Genomic DNA, 17,701 nt, shown 5'->3' with positions numbered 1-17,701 from the left:
AGTATTTCTCATCTCTCCCAACACCGTTCGTTTGCGCCTGCTGATATTGTATAGGAGGTACCCAGAAGCAAAACTCTTAATATTTGAATGTACCCTTCTTTCCTTTGCCCAGATCCTCCGGGACCACCTTCAAACGCGCATGTCACCGATACCACCAAGAAATCAGCATCTTTAGCATGGGGCAAGCCTCATTATGATGGCGGGCTTGAAATCACTGGTTACATAGTGGAGCATCAGAAAGTAGGAGATGAGGCCTGGATTAAAGACACAACAGGAACGGCCCTCAGAATCACTCAGTTTGTTGTTCCTGACCTTCAGACTAAAGAAAAGTACAACTTTAGAATTAGTGCTGTCAATGATGCAGGCGTCGGGGAGCCAGCGGTGATTTCAGATGTTGAAATCGTAGAGAAGGAAATGGCTCCTGATTTTGAGCTAGACGCTGAGCTGCGCAGAACACTGGTGGTTAGGGCCGGACTCAGCATCAGGATTTTTGTGCCAATTAAAGGTCGCCCTGCCCCTGAAGTGACATGGACCAAAGATAATATCAACCTGAAGCACCGAGCCAACATCGAAAACACGGAGTCATTCACTCTTCTCATTATCCCAGAATGTAACAGATACGACGCTGGCAAGTTTGTGATGACCATCGAAAACCCAGCAGGGAAGAAGAGTGGCTTTGTCAACGTCAGAGTCCTAGACACACCAGGTCCTGTCCTTAACCTAAGGCCTACAGACATCACAAAGGACAGCGTCACCCTACACTGGGACCTCCCTCTGATAGACGGGGGCTCGCGTATAACAAACTACATTGTGGAGAAACGCGAAGCAACGAGGAAATCATACTCCACCGTTACCACTAAATGCCACAAGTGTACGTATAAAGTAACTGGCTTGACAGAAGGCTGCGAATACTTCTTCAGAGTGATGGCAGAAAATGAATTTGGAATCGGGGAGCCCTCGGAAACTACAGAGCCTGTAAGAGCCTCTGAAGCACCGTTGCCCCCAGACAGCCTTAACATTATGGACATAACCAAGAACACAGTCAGCCTGGCATGGCCCAAACCCAGGCATGATGGTGGCAGCAAGATCACTGGCTACGTGATTGAAGCCCAGAGGAAAGGGTCTGACCAGTGGACCCACATCTCAACGGTGAAGGGGTTGGAGTGCGTGGTCAGGAATCTGACTGAAGGAGAGGAATATACCTTCCAAGTGATGGCGGTAAACAGTGCGGGCAGAAGTGCTCCCCGAGAAAGCAGACCCGTCATCGTCAAGGAGCAGACGATGCTTCCAGAGTTGGATCTCCGTGGTATCTACCAGAAGCTTGTCATTGCCAGAGCTGGGGACAACATCAAAGTTGAAATTCCAGTACTTGGTCGACCCAAGCCCACAGTTACATGGAAAAAGGGAGACCAAATCCTTAAACAGACACAGAGAGTTAATGTTGAAAACACAGCAACCTCAACCATCTTAAATATCAATGAGTGTGTCAGAAGTGATAGCGGACCCTATCCATTAACAGCCAAGAACACTGTAGGAGAAGTTGGTGATGTCATAACCATTCAAGTCCATGATATCCCAGGACCACCTAAAGGACCAATTAAATTTGACGAAGTTTCTTCTGACTTTGTAACTTTCTCTTGGGAACCACCGGAAAATGATGGCGGTGTCCCAATAAGCAACTATGTCGTAGAAATGCGACAGACAGACAGTACCACATGGGTGGAGCTAGCAACGACTGTCATCCGTACCACCTACAAAGCCACTCGCCTGACCACAGGAGTGGAGTACCAGTTCCGCGTCAAAGCGCAAAACAGATACGGAGTTGGACCGGGAATCACATCTGCGTCCGTAGTTGCTAACTATCCATTTAAGGTGCCCGGGCCTCCCGGCACCCCTCAGGTTACTGCGGTCACCAAAGACTCGATGACAATTAGCTGGCACGAACCGCTTTCTGATGGTGGCAGCCCCATTCTAGGCTATCACGTCGAAAGGAAAGAACGCAATGGCATTCTCTGGCAGACTGTGAGCAAAGCATTGGTGCCAGGCAACATCTTCAAATCAACTGGACTTACAGATGGCATTGCTTATGAGTTCCGCGTAATTGCAGAAAACATGGCAGGCAAGAGCAAACCCAGCAAGCCATCCGAGCCAATGTTTGCTTTGGATCCCATCGACCCGCCTGGGAAACCTGTGCCTCTAAACATCACGAGACACACAGTGACACTTAAGTGGGCTAAGCCCGAATATACAGGAGGCTTTAAAATTACTAGTTATGTGGTTGAAAAGCGGGACCTGCCTAACGGACGGTGGCTCAAGGCCAACTTCAGCAACATTTTAGAGAACGAGTTTACCGTCAGTGGCCTAACCGAAGATGCTGCATATGAGTTCCGGGTGATTGCCAAAAATGCCGCAGGGGCCATCAGTCCACCGTCTGAGCCGTCAGACGCCATCACATGCAGGGATGACCTTGAGGCACCAAGAATCATGGTGGATGTTAAATTCAAGGACACCATCACCTTAAAGGCCGGTGAAGCCTTCAAGCTTGAAGCTGATGTTTCAGGCCGCCCACCTCCAACCATGGAGTGGGCTAAGGATGGCAAGGAGCTCGAGGGCACAGCAAAACTGGAAATAAAAATTGCGGACTTCTCCACACACCTGATCAACAAGGATTCATCCAGGACGGACAGTGGGGCTTACATCCTGACAGCGACCAACCCTGGCGGCTTTGCCAAGCACATTTTCAATGTCAGAGTTCTCGATAGACCAGGACCACCTGAAGGACCCTTAGCTGTGTCGGATGTGACATCAGAAAAGTGTGTGTTGTCATGGTTGCCTCCCCTGGATGACGGAGGTGCCAAAATCGATCATTACATAGTGCAGAAGCGTGAAACCAGCAGGCTGGCCTGGACCAACGTTGCCACAGAAGTCCAAGTAACCAAGCTGAAGGTCACTAAGCTCCTCAAAGGCAATGAGTACATATTCCGTGTCATGGCTGTAAATAAGTATGGGGTTGGGGAACCCTTAGAGTCAGAGCCTGTGCTTGCAGTGGATCCTTATGGGCCACCCGATCCACCCAAGAACCCTGAAGTCACAACCATCACCAAAGACTCCATGGTTGTCTGCTGGGGACATCCCGACTCTGACGGTGGGAGTGAAATCATCAATTACATTGTGGAACGGCGTGATAAAGCTGGCCAGCGCTGGGTAAAATGCAACAAAAAGACTCTTACAGACCTAAGATATAAAGTGTCTGGGCTGACAGAAGGACATGAATATGAGTTCAGAATAATGGCAGAAAACGCAGCTGGAATTAGTGCACCAAGTGCCACCAGCCCGTTTTATAAAGCCTGCGACACCGTGTTTAAACCTGGCCCACCGGGTAACCCACGCGTCCTTGACACAAGCAGGTCCTCCATTTCGATTGCATGGAATAAACCTATCTACGATGGAGGTTCCGAAATCACTGGGTATATGGTTGAGATTGCCCTGCCGGAAGAAGATGAGTGGCAGGTTGTCACTCCCCCAGCTGGGCTCAAAGCAACTTCCTATACCATCACCAACCTCATAGAGAATCAGGAATATAAAATACGCATCTATGCCATGAATTCTGAAGGAGTTGGAGAACCTGCCCTTGTTCCCGGGACTCCAAAGGCAGAAGAAAGAATGCTGCCTCCGGAGATCGAACTGGACGCCGAGTTGCGCAAAGTTGTGACTATCAGAGCCTGTTGTACCCTGAGACTCTTTGTTCCCATCAAGGGGAGACCAGCACCCGAGGTCAAGTGGGCCAGAGAGCATGGAGAATCATTGGATAAAGCTAGCATTGAATCCACGAGCTCTTATACCCTGCTGATCGTTGGCAATGTTAATAGGTTCGACAGTGGCAAGTACATACTAACTGTAGAAAACAGCTCCGGCAGCAAAACCGCATTTGTCAACGTTAGAGTGCTAGACACACCAGGCCCTCCACAGAACCTAAAGATAAAGGAGGTCACAAAGACATCGGTCACGCTGACGTGGGAGCCTCCTCTCCTCGATGGAGGCTCGAAAATAAAGAACTATATCGTTGAAAAGCGAGAGTCCACAAGAAAGGCATATTCGACGGTGGCGACAAACTGCCATAAGACTTCCTGGAAAGTGGACCAGCTCCAGGAAGGCTGCAGTTACTATTTCCGGGTGCTTGCTGAGAATGAATACGGCGTCGGACTGCCTGCTGAGACAGCAGAGTCTGTGAAGGCATCAGAACGACCTCTCCCTCCAGGGAAGATAACTCTGATGGACGTCACAAGGAACAGTGTGTCTCTGTCTTGGGAGAAGCCAGAGCATGACGGAGGCAGCCGAATCCTTGGCTACATCGTCGAGATGCAGAGCAAAGGCAGTGACAAATGGGCCACGTGTGCCACGGTGAAAGTCACGGAAGCCACCATCACTGGGTTGATTCAGGGCGAAGAATACTCTTTCCGTGTTTCAGCGCAGAATGAAAAGGGCATCAGTGACCCCAGGCAGCTGAGTGTCCCGGTGATTGCCAAAGACCTTGTGATTCTGCCAGCCTTCAAACTCCTCTTCAATACATTCACTGTGCTGGCAGGTGAAGACCTGAAAATCGATGTCCCATTCGTCGGACGCCCAACACCGGCTGTCACCTGGCATAAAGACGATGTGCCACTGAAGCAAACGACCAGAATCAATGCGGAGAGCACAGAGAACAATTCCCTGCTGACAATAAAGGAAGCCTGCAGAGAAGACGTCGGCCATTACACAGTCAAACTGACTAACTCAGCAGGTGAAGCCACAGAAACCCTTAATGTCATCGTTCTCGACAAACCGGGGCCTCCAACGGGACCAGTGAAAATGGATGAAGTGACAGCAGACAGCGTGACCCTTTCCTGGGAGCCACCCAAGTACGATGGAGGAAGCTCCATCAATAATTACATCGTAGAGAAGCGGGACACCTCCACAACCACCTGGCAAATTGTGTCAGCTACTGTTGCAAGAACAACCATCAAGGCCTGCAGGCTCAAGACAGGGTGCGAATACCAGTTCCGAATCGCTGCTGAAAACAGATACGGGAAGAGTACCTATCTCAATTCTGAGCCTGTTGTTGCTCAGTACCCATTCAAAGTGCCGGGTCCACCGGGCACGCCATTCGTCACTCTTACCTCCAAAGACAGCATGGAAGTACAATGGCATGAGCCAGTCAGTGACGGTGGGAGCAGAGTCATTGGCTACCATCTAGAACGCAAAGAAAGAAACAGCATCCTCTGGGTCAAGCTGAACAAAACACCTATTCCTCAAACCAAGTTCAAGACCACCGGCCTTGAGGAAGGTATCGAATATGAATTCAGAGTGTCTGCAGAGAACATTGTAGGCATCGGCAAGCCAAGTAAACCATCAGAATGTTACGTAGCTCGTGACCCATGCGATCCACCAGGACGGCCAGAGGCAATCATTGTCACAAGGAATTCTGTGACTCTTCAGTGGAAAAAGCCCACCTATGATGGCGGAAGCAAGATCACTGGGTATGTGGTTGAGAAGAAAGAATTACCGGACGGCCGCTGGATGAAAGCCAGCTTTACAAATATCATCGACACCCAGTTTGAGGTAACTGGCCTGATTGAAGATCACAGATATGAATTCCGGGTTATCGCTCGAAACGCTGCCGGAGTGTTCAGTGAGCCCTCAGAAAGTACCGGGGCCATAACAGCGAGAGATGAGGTAGAGCCACCAAGGATAAGCATGGACCCCAAATACAAAGACACGGTTGTGGTTCATGCTGGTGAGTCATTCAAGATTGAGGCAGATATATATGGCAAGCCAATCCCAACCACTCAGTGGGTAAAAGCTGACCAGGAACTTTCAAGCACAGCTCGGCTGGAAATCAAGAGCACTGACTTCACCACCAGTCTCGGTGTCAAAGACGCAGTACGTGTTGACAGCGGCAATTACGTCCTGAAGGCCAAAAACGTGGCGGGAGAGAGATCAGTTACCGTCAACGTCAAAGTTCTTGATCGCCCAGGACCACCTGAGGGACCTGTTGCTATCTCAGGGGTGACAGCAGAAAAATGCACACTGGCTTGGAAGCCCCCGCTTCAGGATGGTGGGAGCGATATCACACATTACATCGTGGAGAGGCGAGAGACCAGCCGCCTCGTCTGGACTCTGGTTGAGGCCAATGTGCAAACGCTCAGCTGCAAAGTGACGAAGCTTCTGGAAGGGAATGAATATATTTTCCGGATAATGGCCGTGAACAAATATGGTGTCGGCGAGCCTCTCGAATCTGAGCCATTACTTGCCAAGAATCCATTCGTGGTCCCTGATGCACCCAAAGCTCCAGAGGTTACGACTGTGACCAAAGACTCAATGATTGTTGTGTGGGAAAGGCCGGCATCTGACGGCGGCAGTGAGATTCTAGGATACGTTCTGGAGAAACGGGACAAAGAAGGCATACGGTGGACCAGATGCCACAAGCGTCTGATCGGAGAGCTGCGCTTGAGAGTAACTGGGCTCTTAGAAAACCACAATTATGAATTCCGAGTCTCAGCTGAAAATGCCGCTGGGCTCAGTGAGCCAAGCCCTCCTTCTGCTTACCAAAAGGCTTGTGACCCCGTTTATAAGCCAGGCCCTCCAAACAACCCCAAAGTCACCGATGTTACCAGATCTTCAGTGTTCCTTTCTTGGAGCAAACCTATCTACGATGGTGGCTGTGAAATCCAGGGATACATTGTGGAAAAGTGTGACGTGAGTGTCGGTGAATGGACCATGTGCACGCCACCGACTGGAATCAACAAAACTCACCTGGAAGTGGAGAAGCTGGCGGAAAAGCATGAATACAACTTCCGCATCTGCGCCATCAATAAAGCTGGAGTGGGGGAGCATGCCGACGTCCCTGGACCTGTACTGGTCAAAGAAAAGCTTGAGGCGCCCGATGTAGACCTTGACCTTGAACTAAGGAAGGTTATTAATATAAGGGCAGGTGGCTCCTTAAGGCTGTTTGTTCCCATAAAAGGTCGTCCCACCCCAGAAGTTAAGTGGGGGAAGGTAGATGGTGACATCCGAGATGCCGCTATAATTGACGTCACTAGCAGTTTCACGTCTCTTGTTCTTGACAATGTCAATCGGTACGATAGCGGGAAGTACACGCTCACGCTAGAGAACAGCAGTGGGACTAAATCTGCCTTCGTGACCGTGAGGGTTCTGGACACGCCAAGCCCACCCGTCAACCTGAAAGTCACAGAAATCACCAAAGACTCGGTCTCCATTACGTGGGAGCCTCCTCTGTTGGATGGCGGATCAAAAATTAAAAATTACATTGTTGAGAAACGCGAAGCCACAAGAAAATCCTACGCTGCGGTCGTGACGAACTGCCATAAGAACTCCTGGAAAATTGAACAGCTCCAAGAAGGCTGCAGTTACTACTTCAGAGTCACCGCGGAGAACGAATACGGTATCGGCCTTCCTGCCCGCACTGCAGATCCAATCAAGGTTGCAGAAGTCCCACAGCCTCCAGGGAAAATCACTGTGGATGATGTCACCAGAAACAGCGTCTCTTTGAGTTGGACAAAGCCTGAACATGATGGTGGCAGTAAAATCATTCAGTATATTGTAGAAATGCAAGCTAAGAACACCGATAAGTGGTCAGAGTGTGCTAGGGTGAAGTCGCTTGAAGCAGTTATTACCAACCTAACTCAGGGAGCAGAATATCTTTTCCGAGTTGTTGCTGTAAATGAAAAAGGAAGAAGTGACCCGCGGTCCCTTGCAGTTCCAATAGTTGCCAAGGATCTCGTCATCGAACCAGATGTGAGACCACCATTCAGCAGCTACAGTGTCCAGGTTGGGCAAGATTTGAAAGTAGAAGTACCAATTTCCGGACGTCCTAAACCAACCATTTCCTGGACCAAAGATGGGGTGCCGCTGAAGCAGACCACAAGAATCAATGTTACCGATTCCCTTGACCTTACCACCCTCAGTATTAAAGAAACTCATAAAGACGATGGCGGACAGTATGGAATCACAGTTGCCAATGTCGTGGGTCAGAAAACAGCCACCATTGAAATCATAACTCTAGATAAGCCTGATCCTCCAAGAGGGCCTGTTAAATTTGATGAAGTCAGTGCGGAGAGTATTACGTTATCTTGGGAGCCTCCCTTATACACAGGGGGTTGCCAAATAACCAATTACATTGTTCAGAAAAGAGATACAACCACCACAGTATGGGATGTCGTCTCTGCCACTGTTGCCAGAACTACACTCAAAGTAACCAAACTGAAAACTGGTACAGAATACCAATTCAGAATATTTGCTGAAAACCGATATGGACAAAGCTTTGCTTTAGAGTCAGAACCAATTGTAGCTCAGTATCCCTACAAAGAACCAGGCCCTCCAGGGACACCATTTGCCACGGCCATCTCCAAAGATGCTATGGTCCTCCAATGGCATGAACCAATCAACAATGGTGGAAGCCCAGTCATAGGTTACCACCTTGAGAGAAAGGAAAGGAATAGCATTTTGTGGACAAAAGTCAACAAAACTATCATTCATGACACCCAGTTTAAAGCCTTGAACCTTGAAGAAGGCATTGAGTACGAATTTAGAGTTTACGCGGAGAATATTGTCGGTGTCGGCAAGGCAAGCAAGAATTCTGAATGCTATGTAGCCCGTGACCCCTGCGACCCGCCAGGAACCCCAGAAGCAATCATAGTTAAGAGAAATGAAATCACACTGCAGTGGACCAAGCCTGTGTATGACGGTGGAAGTATGATCACCGGTTACATCGTAGAGAAACGTGATTTACCTGAAGGTCGCTGGATGAAAGCCAGTTTTACTAATGTCATTGAAACTCAATTCACTGTGTCGGGTCTCACTGAAGATGAAAGATACGAATTCAGAGTCATTGCAAAGAATGCAGCTGGCGCAATAAGTAAACCCTCTGATAGCACTGGGCCAATAACAGCCAAGGATGAGGTTGAACTCCCACGGATTTCAATGGATCCAAAATTCAGAGACACAATAGTGGTAAATGCCGGAGAAACATTCCGACTGGAGGCTGACGTCCATGGGAAGCCCCTACCCACCATCGAGTGGCTAAGAGGAGACAAGGAGATTGAAGAATCTGCTAGATGTGAAATAAAGAACACAGATTTCAAAGCTTTACTTATTGTAAAAGATGCCATTCGAATTGACGGCGGACAGTATATTTTGAGGGCCTCTAATGTTGCCGGTTCTAAGTCATTCCCAGTGAATGTGAAAGTGCTTGACAGACCAGGCCCTCCGGAAGGGCCAGTTCAGGTTACTGGAGTCACGTGTGAAAAATGCACTTTGGCATGGTCTCCACCACTTCAAGATGGCGGCAGTGACATTTCTCACTATGTCGTTGAGAAGCGAGAAACCAGTCGACTCGCGTGGACCGTGGTTGCTTCAGAAGTTGTGACTAACTCTCTGAAAGTTACTAAGCTCTTGGAAGGGAATGAATATATTTTCCGAATAATGGCTGTCAACAAGTACGGTATTGGCGAACCCCTGGAGTCTGCGCCAGTACTCATGAAAAATCCGTTTGTGCTTCCTGGACCACCAAAGAGCTTGGAAGTCACAAACATTGCCAAGGACTCTATGACAGTCTGCTGGAATCGGCCAGACAGTGATGGCGGAAGTGAGATTCTTGGTTACATTGTGGAGAAGAGAGACAGGAGTGGCATTCGCTGGATAAAGTGCAACAAACGCCGCATTACAGATTTGCGGCTCAGGGTAACGGGATTAACGGAAGATCATGAATATGAATTCAGAGTCTCCGCAGAAAATGCTGCGGGAGTTGGAGAGCCGAGCCCAGCTACTGTTTACTACAAGGCTTGTGATCCCGTGTTCAAACCTGGCCCACCCACCAATGCACATGTTGTAGACACCACCAGAAACTCAATCACTCTTGCCTGGAGCAAACCTATCTATGATGGCGGCAGTGAGATCCTGGGCTACATCGTCGAAGTCTGCAAAGCAGACGAAGAAGAATGGCAAATAGTTACTCCACAGACTGGCCTGAGAGTCACTCGATTCGAAATTTCCAAACTCACTGAACACCAAGAATATAAAATACGAGTCTGTGCCCTCAACAAAGTTGGTTTAGGCGAGGCCGCCTCCGTTCCTGGTACTGTGAAACCGGAAGATAAACTTGAAGCTCCTGAACTTGACCTCGACTCTGAGTTAAGAAAAGGCATCATTGTGAGAGCCGGAGGATTTGCCAGAATCCACATCCCATTCAAAGGCCGGCCCACACCAGAGATCACGTGGTCTAAGGAGGAAGGAGAATTCACAGATAAGGTCCAGATTGAGAAGGGCATGAACTTTACCCAGCTCTCGATAGACAACTGCGACAGAAACGACGCTGGGAAGTACATTCTCAAGCTAGAGAACAGCAGCGGGTCCAGGTCGGCTTTTGTGACCGTGAAAGTCCTTGACACCCCAGGACCCCCGCAGAATTTAGCCGTCAAGGAAGTGAGGAAAGACTCTGTCCTTCTGGTATGGGAACCACCTCTCATTGACGGTGGGGCAAAGGTCAAGAACTATGTAATTGACAAGCGCGAGTCGACCCGAAAGGCCTATGCCAACGTGAGCAGTAAATGCAGTAAAACCAGCTTTAAAGTTGAGAATCTGACCGAGGGAGCCATCTACTACTTCAGAGTCATGGCTGAGAACGAATTCGGAGTTGGGGTCCCCGCGGAAACCTCTGATGCCGTGAAGGCTTCTGAACCTCCTTCCCCGCCAGGAAAGGTGACGCTCACCGACGTGTCCCAGACCAGTGCATCGCTCATGTGGGAGAAGCCCGAACATGACGGCGGTAGCAGAATCCTGGGGTACGTGGTTGAAATGCAGCCCAAAGGAACGGAAAAATGGAGCGTAGTGGCTGAATCCAAAGTCTGTAACGCGGTCGTTACTGGTCTGAGCTCGGGACAAGAATATCAGTTCCGCGTCAAAGCTTACAACGAGAAAGGGAAAAGTGATCCAAGGGTGCTCGGTGTCCCTGTCATTGCCAAGGACTTGACTATACAGCCCAGTTTTAAGCTGCCATTTAATACATACAGTGTCCAAGCAGGAGAGGATCTGAAAATAGAAATTCCAGTTATAGGCCGACCAAGACCGAAAATTTCTTGGGTCAAGGATGGTGAGCCTCTGAAACAGACCACAAGAGTAAACGTGGAAGAAACAGCTACTTCGACCATTCTACACATCAAGGAAAGTAGCAAGGACGACTTTGGAAAATACAGCGTCACCGCGACTAACAGTGCAGGCACAGCCACAGAAAACCTCAGCATCATCGTTTTGGAAAAGCCTGGCCCTCCAGTTGGACCAGTGAAGTTTGACGAAGTCAGTGCAGACTTTGTGGTCATATCTTGGGAACCTCCAGCCTATACTGGCGGGTGCCAGATAAGCAACTACATCGTCGAGAAGCGAGAGACCACCACCACCACCTGGCAGATGGTCTCGGCAACGGTTGCCAGAACCACCATTAAAATTGGCAAACTGAAAACGGGCAGTGAATACCAGTTTAGGATTTTTGCTGAGAACCGGTATGGGAAAAGCGCTCCCTTGGACTCGAAGCCAGTTGTGGTACAGTATCCATTTAAAGAACCCGGACCTCCTGGAACCCCCTTTGTGACATCTGTCTCCAAAGACCAGATGCTTGTGCAATGGCATGAGCCAGTTAATGACGGAGGCAGCAAAGTTATTGGCTACCATCTTGAGCAGAAGGAGAAGAACAGCATTCTATGGGTCAAGCTCAATAAGATCCCCATCCAAGATACCAAGTTCAAAACAACTGGGCTTGATGAGGGGCTTGAGTATGAGTTCAGAGTCTCCGCGGAGAACATCGTGGGCATTGGCAAGCCTAGCAAAGTGTCAGAGTGCTATGTTGCACGTGACCCATGTGACCCACCCGGCCGTCCTGAAGCCATCATTATCACGAGAAATAGCGTCACCCTGAAATGGAAGAAACCTGCTTATGACGGTGGCAGCAAGATAACCGGCTATGTCGTAGAAAAGAAAGACCTCCCTGATGGCCGATGGATGAAAGCCAGCTTCACCAATGTGGTGGAGACCGAATTCGCAGTGACTGGGCTCGTAGAAGACCAAAGATATGAATTTAGAGTAATCGCAAGAAACGCGGCTGGCAACTTCAGCGAGCCGTCTGAGAGCAGCGGTGCTATCACTGCAAGGGATGAAATTGATGCACCAAATGCCTCACTGGATCCAAAGTACAGAGATGTCATCGTTGTGCATGCAGGGGAGACCTTTGTTCTCGAAGCTGATATCCGTGGCAAACCTATCCCTGATATCGTTTGGTCCAAGGATGGGAACGAACTCGAAGAAACAGCTGCTCGAATGGAAATTAAATCCAGTCTCCAGAAAACAACTCTCATTGTGAAAGACTGCATCCGTACTGATGGAGGGCAGTATACCTTGAAACTCAGCAACGTCGGTGGCACCAAGACCATACCTATCACTGTAAAGGTGCTGGACAGGCCAGGGCCTCCTGAAGGACCCCTTAAAGTCACTGGAGTTACAGCCGAAAAGTGTTACCTGGCATGGAGCCCACCTTTGCAAGATGGTGGTGCTAGTATTTCACATTACATCATCGAAAAGAGAGAAACAAGCAGACTCTCCTGGACCCAGGTTTCAACTGAGGTGCAGGCCCTTAACTACAAAGTCACCAAGTTACTTCCTGGGAACGAGTACATTTTCCGGGTCATGGCAGTGAATAAGTATGGAATCGGAGAGCCCCTGGAATCTGAGCCTGTGATAGCCTGTAATCCTTATAAGCGTCCAGGCCCTCCTTCAACACCTGAGGCCTCAGCCATCACCAAAGATTCCATGGTGCTGACGTGGACACGCCCCGTGAGTGACGGAGGCGCTGAGATTGAAGGGTACATTCTCGAAAAGCGAGACAAGGAAGGAATAAGATGGACCAAGTGTAACAAGAAAACATTGACAGACCTTCGGTTCAGGGTAACTGGCCTCACAGAAGGTCATTCCTATGAATTCAGAGTCGCCGCTGAGAATGCCGCCGGCGTTGGGGAACCCAGCGAGCCATCTGTTTTCTACCGGGCATGCGATGCCTTGTATCCACCCGGTCCACCAAGTAACCCCAAAGTGACAGACACTTCTAGATCTTCTGTCTCCTTAGCATGGAATAAGCCAATTTATGATGGCGGTGCCCCTGTTCGAGGCTATGTTATCGAGCTCAAAGAAGCTGCCACTGATGAATGGACAACCTGCACACCACCATCAGGACTACAAGGGAAGCAGTTCACAGTGACCAAGCTTAAAGAGAATACCGAGTACAACTTCCGTATCTGTGCTTTCAATACCGAAGGTGTAGGCGAACCCGCAACCATCCCCGGCTCTGTTGTTGCTCAGGAGAGGGCAGAGCCCCCAGAAATCGAACTCGACGCTGATCTCAGGAAGGTGGTCACTCTCCGGGCAAGCGCCACCTTGCGCTTATTTGTCACTATCAAAGGTCGGCCAGAACCTGAAGTCAGATGGGAAAAGGCTGATGGTGTTCTCACGGAGAGGGCCCAGATCGAGGTGACTAGTTCGTATACAATGCTGGTGATTGACAATGTGACCAGATTTGACAGCGGGAGATACAACCTCACCCTGGAAAACAACAGCGGCTCCAAAACGGCCTTTGTCAATGTTAGAGTTCTTGACTCACCAAGTGCACCCACGAATCTGACTGTGAGAGAAGTAAAGAAAGACTCGGTGACACTGTCCTGGGAGCCACCGCTTATTGACGGCGGAGCCAAGATTACAAATTATATCGTTGAGAAACGAGAAACTACAAGAAAAGCTTATGCGACCATTACAAACAACTGCACTAAGAACACTTTCAAAATTGAGAATCTACAAGAAGGGTGCTCTTATTACTTCCGAGTCCTGGCTTCCAACGAATACGGGATTGGATTACCAGCCGAAACAGCAGAACCTATAAAAGTATCTGAACCACCACTCCCCCCTGGAAGGGTGACCCTTGTCGATGTGACCCGCAACACAGCTACAATTAAGTGGGAGAAACCAGAAAGCGATGGTGGCAGCAAAATCACAGGCTATGTCATCGAGATGCAGACAAAGGGCAGTGAGAAGTGGAGCACGTGCACGCAAGTGAAGACACTAGAAGCAACCATTTCCGGCCTGACTGCGGGAGAAGAGTACATCTTCAGGGTAGCCGCGGTTAATGAGAAAGGAAGGAGCGACCCGAGACAGCTCGGAGTGCCTGTCATTGCGAAAGATATTGAAATAAAGCCTTCGGTTGAGCTTCCTTTCAATACTTTCAACGTTAAGGCTAAGGACCAACTCAAAATTGACATACCATTCAAAGGAAGACCTCAAGCTACCGTAACCTGGAAAAAAGATGGCCAGGTTCTTAGAGAGACCACTAGAGTCAACGTATCGTCCTCAAAGACCGTAACAACCCTTTCTATTAAAGAAGCCTCAAGAGAAGATGTTGGAACTTACGAACTGTGTGTTTCCAATTCTGCTGGATCCATAACAGTTCCAATTACTGTCATTGTCCTCGACAAGCCAGGACCTCCAGGACCCATACGCATTGATGAAGTTAGTTGTGACAATGTGTCCATTTCTTGGAATCCTCCAGAATATGACGGTGGCTGCCAAATTAGCAACTACATTGTTGAGAAGAGGGAAACCACGTCTACCACATGGCAGGTAGTTTCACAAGCGGTGGCGAGAACATCCATCAAAATAGTCCGCTTGACAACAGGAAGTGAGTATCAGTTCCGTGTTTGTGCAGAGAATCGGTACGGAAAGAGTTCCTACAGTGAATCCTCCGCGGTGGTTGCTGAGTATCCATTCAGCCCCCCAGGGCCTCCTGGCACTCCCAAAGTTGTGCATGCCACGAAATCTACCATGATTGTAACTTGGCAGGTGCCAGTTAACGACGGAGGAAGCCAAGTCATTGGCTATCACCTTGAATACAAAGAAAGAAGCAGCATTCTCTGGTCAAAGGCAAACAAAGTCCTCATTTCAGATACTCAGATGAAAGTCTCCGGTCTTGATGAGGGGCTGATGTATGAGTACCGGGTATACGCTGAGAATATTGCTGGCATTGGTAAATGCAGTAAAGCATGTGAACCAGTCCCTGCAAGGGATCCCTGTGATCCTCCAGGGCAACCTGAGGTCACCAATATCACAAGAAAATCGGTATCACTTAAGTGGGCGAAACCACGTTACGATGGTGGAGCTAAGATCACCGGATACATTGTCGAGCGCAGAGAACTGCCTGATGGCAGGTGGCTCAAGTGCAATTTCACTAATGTGCAGGAAACGTACTTTGAAGTAACTGAGCTCACTGAAGACCAGCGTTATGAATTCCGAGTTTTTGCAAGAAACGCCGCTGACTCGGTTAGCGAACCATCCGAATCCACTGGACCTATTACAGTCAAAGACGACGTCGAGGCACCAAGAATTATGATGGATGTCAAATTCCGAGACGTCATTGTTGTCAAAGCCGGAGAGGTCCTTAAGATAAATGCAGACATTGCAGGGCGACCACTGCCAGTCATTTCCTGGGCCAAGGATGGGGTAGAAATTGAAGAAAGGGCAAAAACAGAAATTGTCTCAACAGACTATAATACCACATTAACAGTTAAAGACTGTGTAAGACGAGACACTGGGCAGTATGTGCTTACACTGAAGAACGTTGCAGGAACTCGGACTATGGCAGTTAACTGTAAAGTGCTTGATAAGCCCGGCCCACCAGCAGGACCTCTGGAAATAACTGGCCTCACTGCGGAGAAGTGCTCCCTTTCCTGGGGACGTCCCCAAGAAGACGGCGGTGCTGATATCGACCATTACATTGTAGAAAAGCGTGAAACAAGCCGCCTCGCGTGGACAATATGCGAAACCGAGTTGAGGACGACATCTTGTAAGGTGACCAAGCTACTCACAGGCAACGAATACATCTTTAGAGTAACGGGTGTTAATAAATATGGTGTCGGCGAGCCCCTAGAGAGCGTGCCTGTGAAGGCGCTAGATCCGTTCACCGTTCCTAGTCCACCCACATCTTTGGAAATTACATCTGTGACCAAAGAGTCCATGACACTTTGCTGGTCAAGACCTGAGACTGACGGAGGCAGTGACATCTCTGGATACATAATTGAAAGACGTGAGAAAAACAGCCTACGGTGGGTGCGTGTGAATAAAAAACCAGTCTACGATCTGAGAGTGAAGTCAACAGGACTCCGGGAAGGATGTGAATACGAGTATCGGGTTTTTGCCGAAAACGCTGCCGGCCTGAGTCTTCCAAGTGAAACGTCTCCCTTAGTTCGAGCGGAAGATCCGGTGTTCCTGCCATCTCCTCCATCCAAACCCAAAATTGTAGACTCGGGCAAAACAACCATCACTATTGGTTGGGTGAAGCCTCTGTTTGATGGTGGGGCGCCAATAATGGGATACACAGTAGAATACAAAAGGTCTGACGAGGAAGCCTGGAAGGCTGCCATCCAGAGCTTCAGAGGCACAGAATACACACTGAGTGGGCTAACCACTGGAGCTGAGTACATCTTCAGAGTGAGGTCTGTCAATAAGGTCGGTGCCAGTGACCCCAGTGACAGCTCCGACCCCCAGGTAGCCAAAGAAAGAGAAGAAGAACCTGTATTTGACGTCGACAGTGAAATGAGGAAGACTTTGGTTGTCAAGGCCGGCTCCTCATTTACCATGACCGTACCTTTCAGAGGAAGACCCATCCCCAACGTCTCCTGGAGTAAGCCTGACACTGACCTCCGCACAAGAGCATACATTGACTCCACAGAATCTCGTACATCACTCACCATTGAGAATGCCACTCGCAACGATTCTGGAAAGTACACGCTAACAATTCAGAATGTTTTGAGTGCTGCTTCGATGACCTTCGTTGTCAAAGTTTTAGATTCCCCAGGACCTCCAGCCAATGTTACTGTACGTGAAGTAACCAAGGAGACTGCTGTGCTGTCCTGGGATGTTCCTGAAAATGATGGTGGAGCACCCGTGAAGAATTACCACATAGAAAAACGCGAGGCCAGCAAGAAGGCATGGGTATCTGTCACTAACAACTGCAACCGCCTCTCTTACAAAGTGACCAACTTACAAGAAGGAGCGATTTACTACTTCAGAGTGTCTGGAGAAAACGAGTTTGGTGTTGGTGTGCCAGCTGAAACAAAGGAAGGCATCAAAATAACAGGTACATATTATACCTATTTTGCTAGAATAATGTGAATCACTCTAATTATATTTCATCTTAAAGACTTTTGGTTCACACCCCCAAACTATTTATGCCATAGCGCAAAATGAATCTCTAGTAATTGACATAGCTAGAATGTCAACAAAAGATTTGTTGGATTTAAGGATAATCAAATCTAGCTATACATTTAGTATATGTATAAAAACTATGTGTAGTTTCTTACAAGATTGTTCCTCTTGTCTCTCTGTTTAATACCCACAATGAATTTTGGGCAAATTTTGTTATTGTATATGGTTATTTGAGACTTAATTTGAGTACTGTAACTTAGTGGAACTTTGATTGGCTAAAAAAGCCAAAATTGTCTCATTAATAAGACTCAAGTCAGAGGAAATGTATGCCCTTGATTTAAGTTTTTCTTTGACAATGTGTGAAGGATGACAGTTGAGGGAAATGTTGTAATAATCGTCCCCTTTCTTTCAATGC

General features: G+C 48.6%; 1 protein-coding gene across 2 annotated transcripts in view; it reads left to right on the top strand.

Annotated features, from left to right (window-relative positions):
* Ttn (titin) overlaps positions 1-17,701 on the top strand; it is a 270,353-nt gene that overhangs the window by 220,653 nt on the left and 31,999 nt on the right. For both annotated transcript variants that reach the window (XM_013345840.2, XM_013345841.1), the window contains one exon: positions 113-17,218. In XM_013345840.2, the coding sequence (XP_013201294.1) occupies positions 113-17,218 (17,106 nt within the window). The remainder of the gene's footprint in view (positions 1-112; positions 17,219-17,701) is intronic.

Source organism: Microtus ochrogaster, chromosome 4 (assembly GCF_000317375.1).
Source record: "Microtus ochrogaster isolate Prairie Vole_2 chromosome 4, MicOch1.0, whole genome shotgun sequence".
Lineage (NCBI taxonomy): Eukaryota > Metazoa > Chordata > Mammalia > Rodentia > Cricetidae > Microtus > Microtus ochrogaster.
The sequence above is the reverse complement of the archived record's forward strand: the minus strand, read 5'-3'. Positions and strand labels throughout refer to the sequence as shown.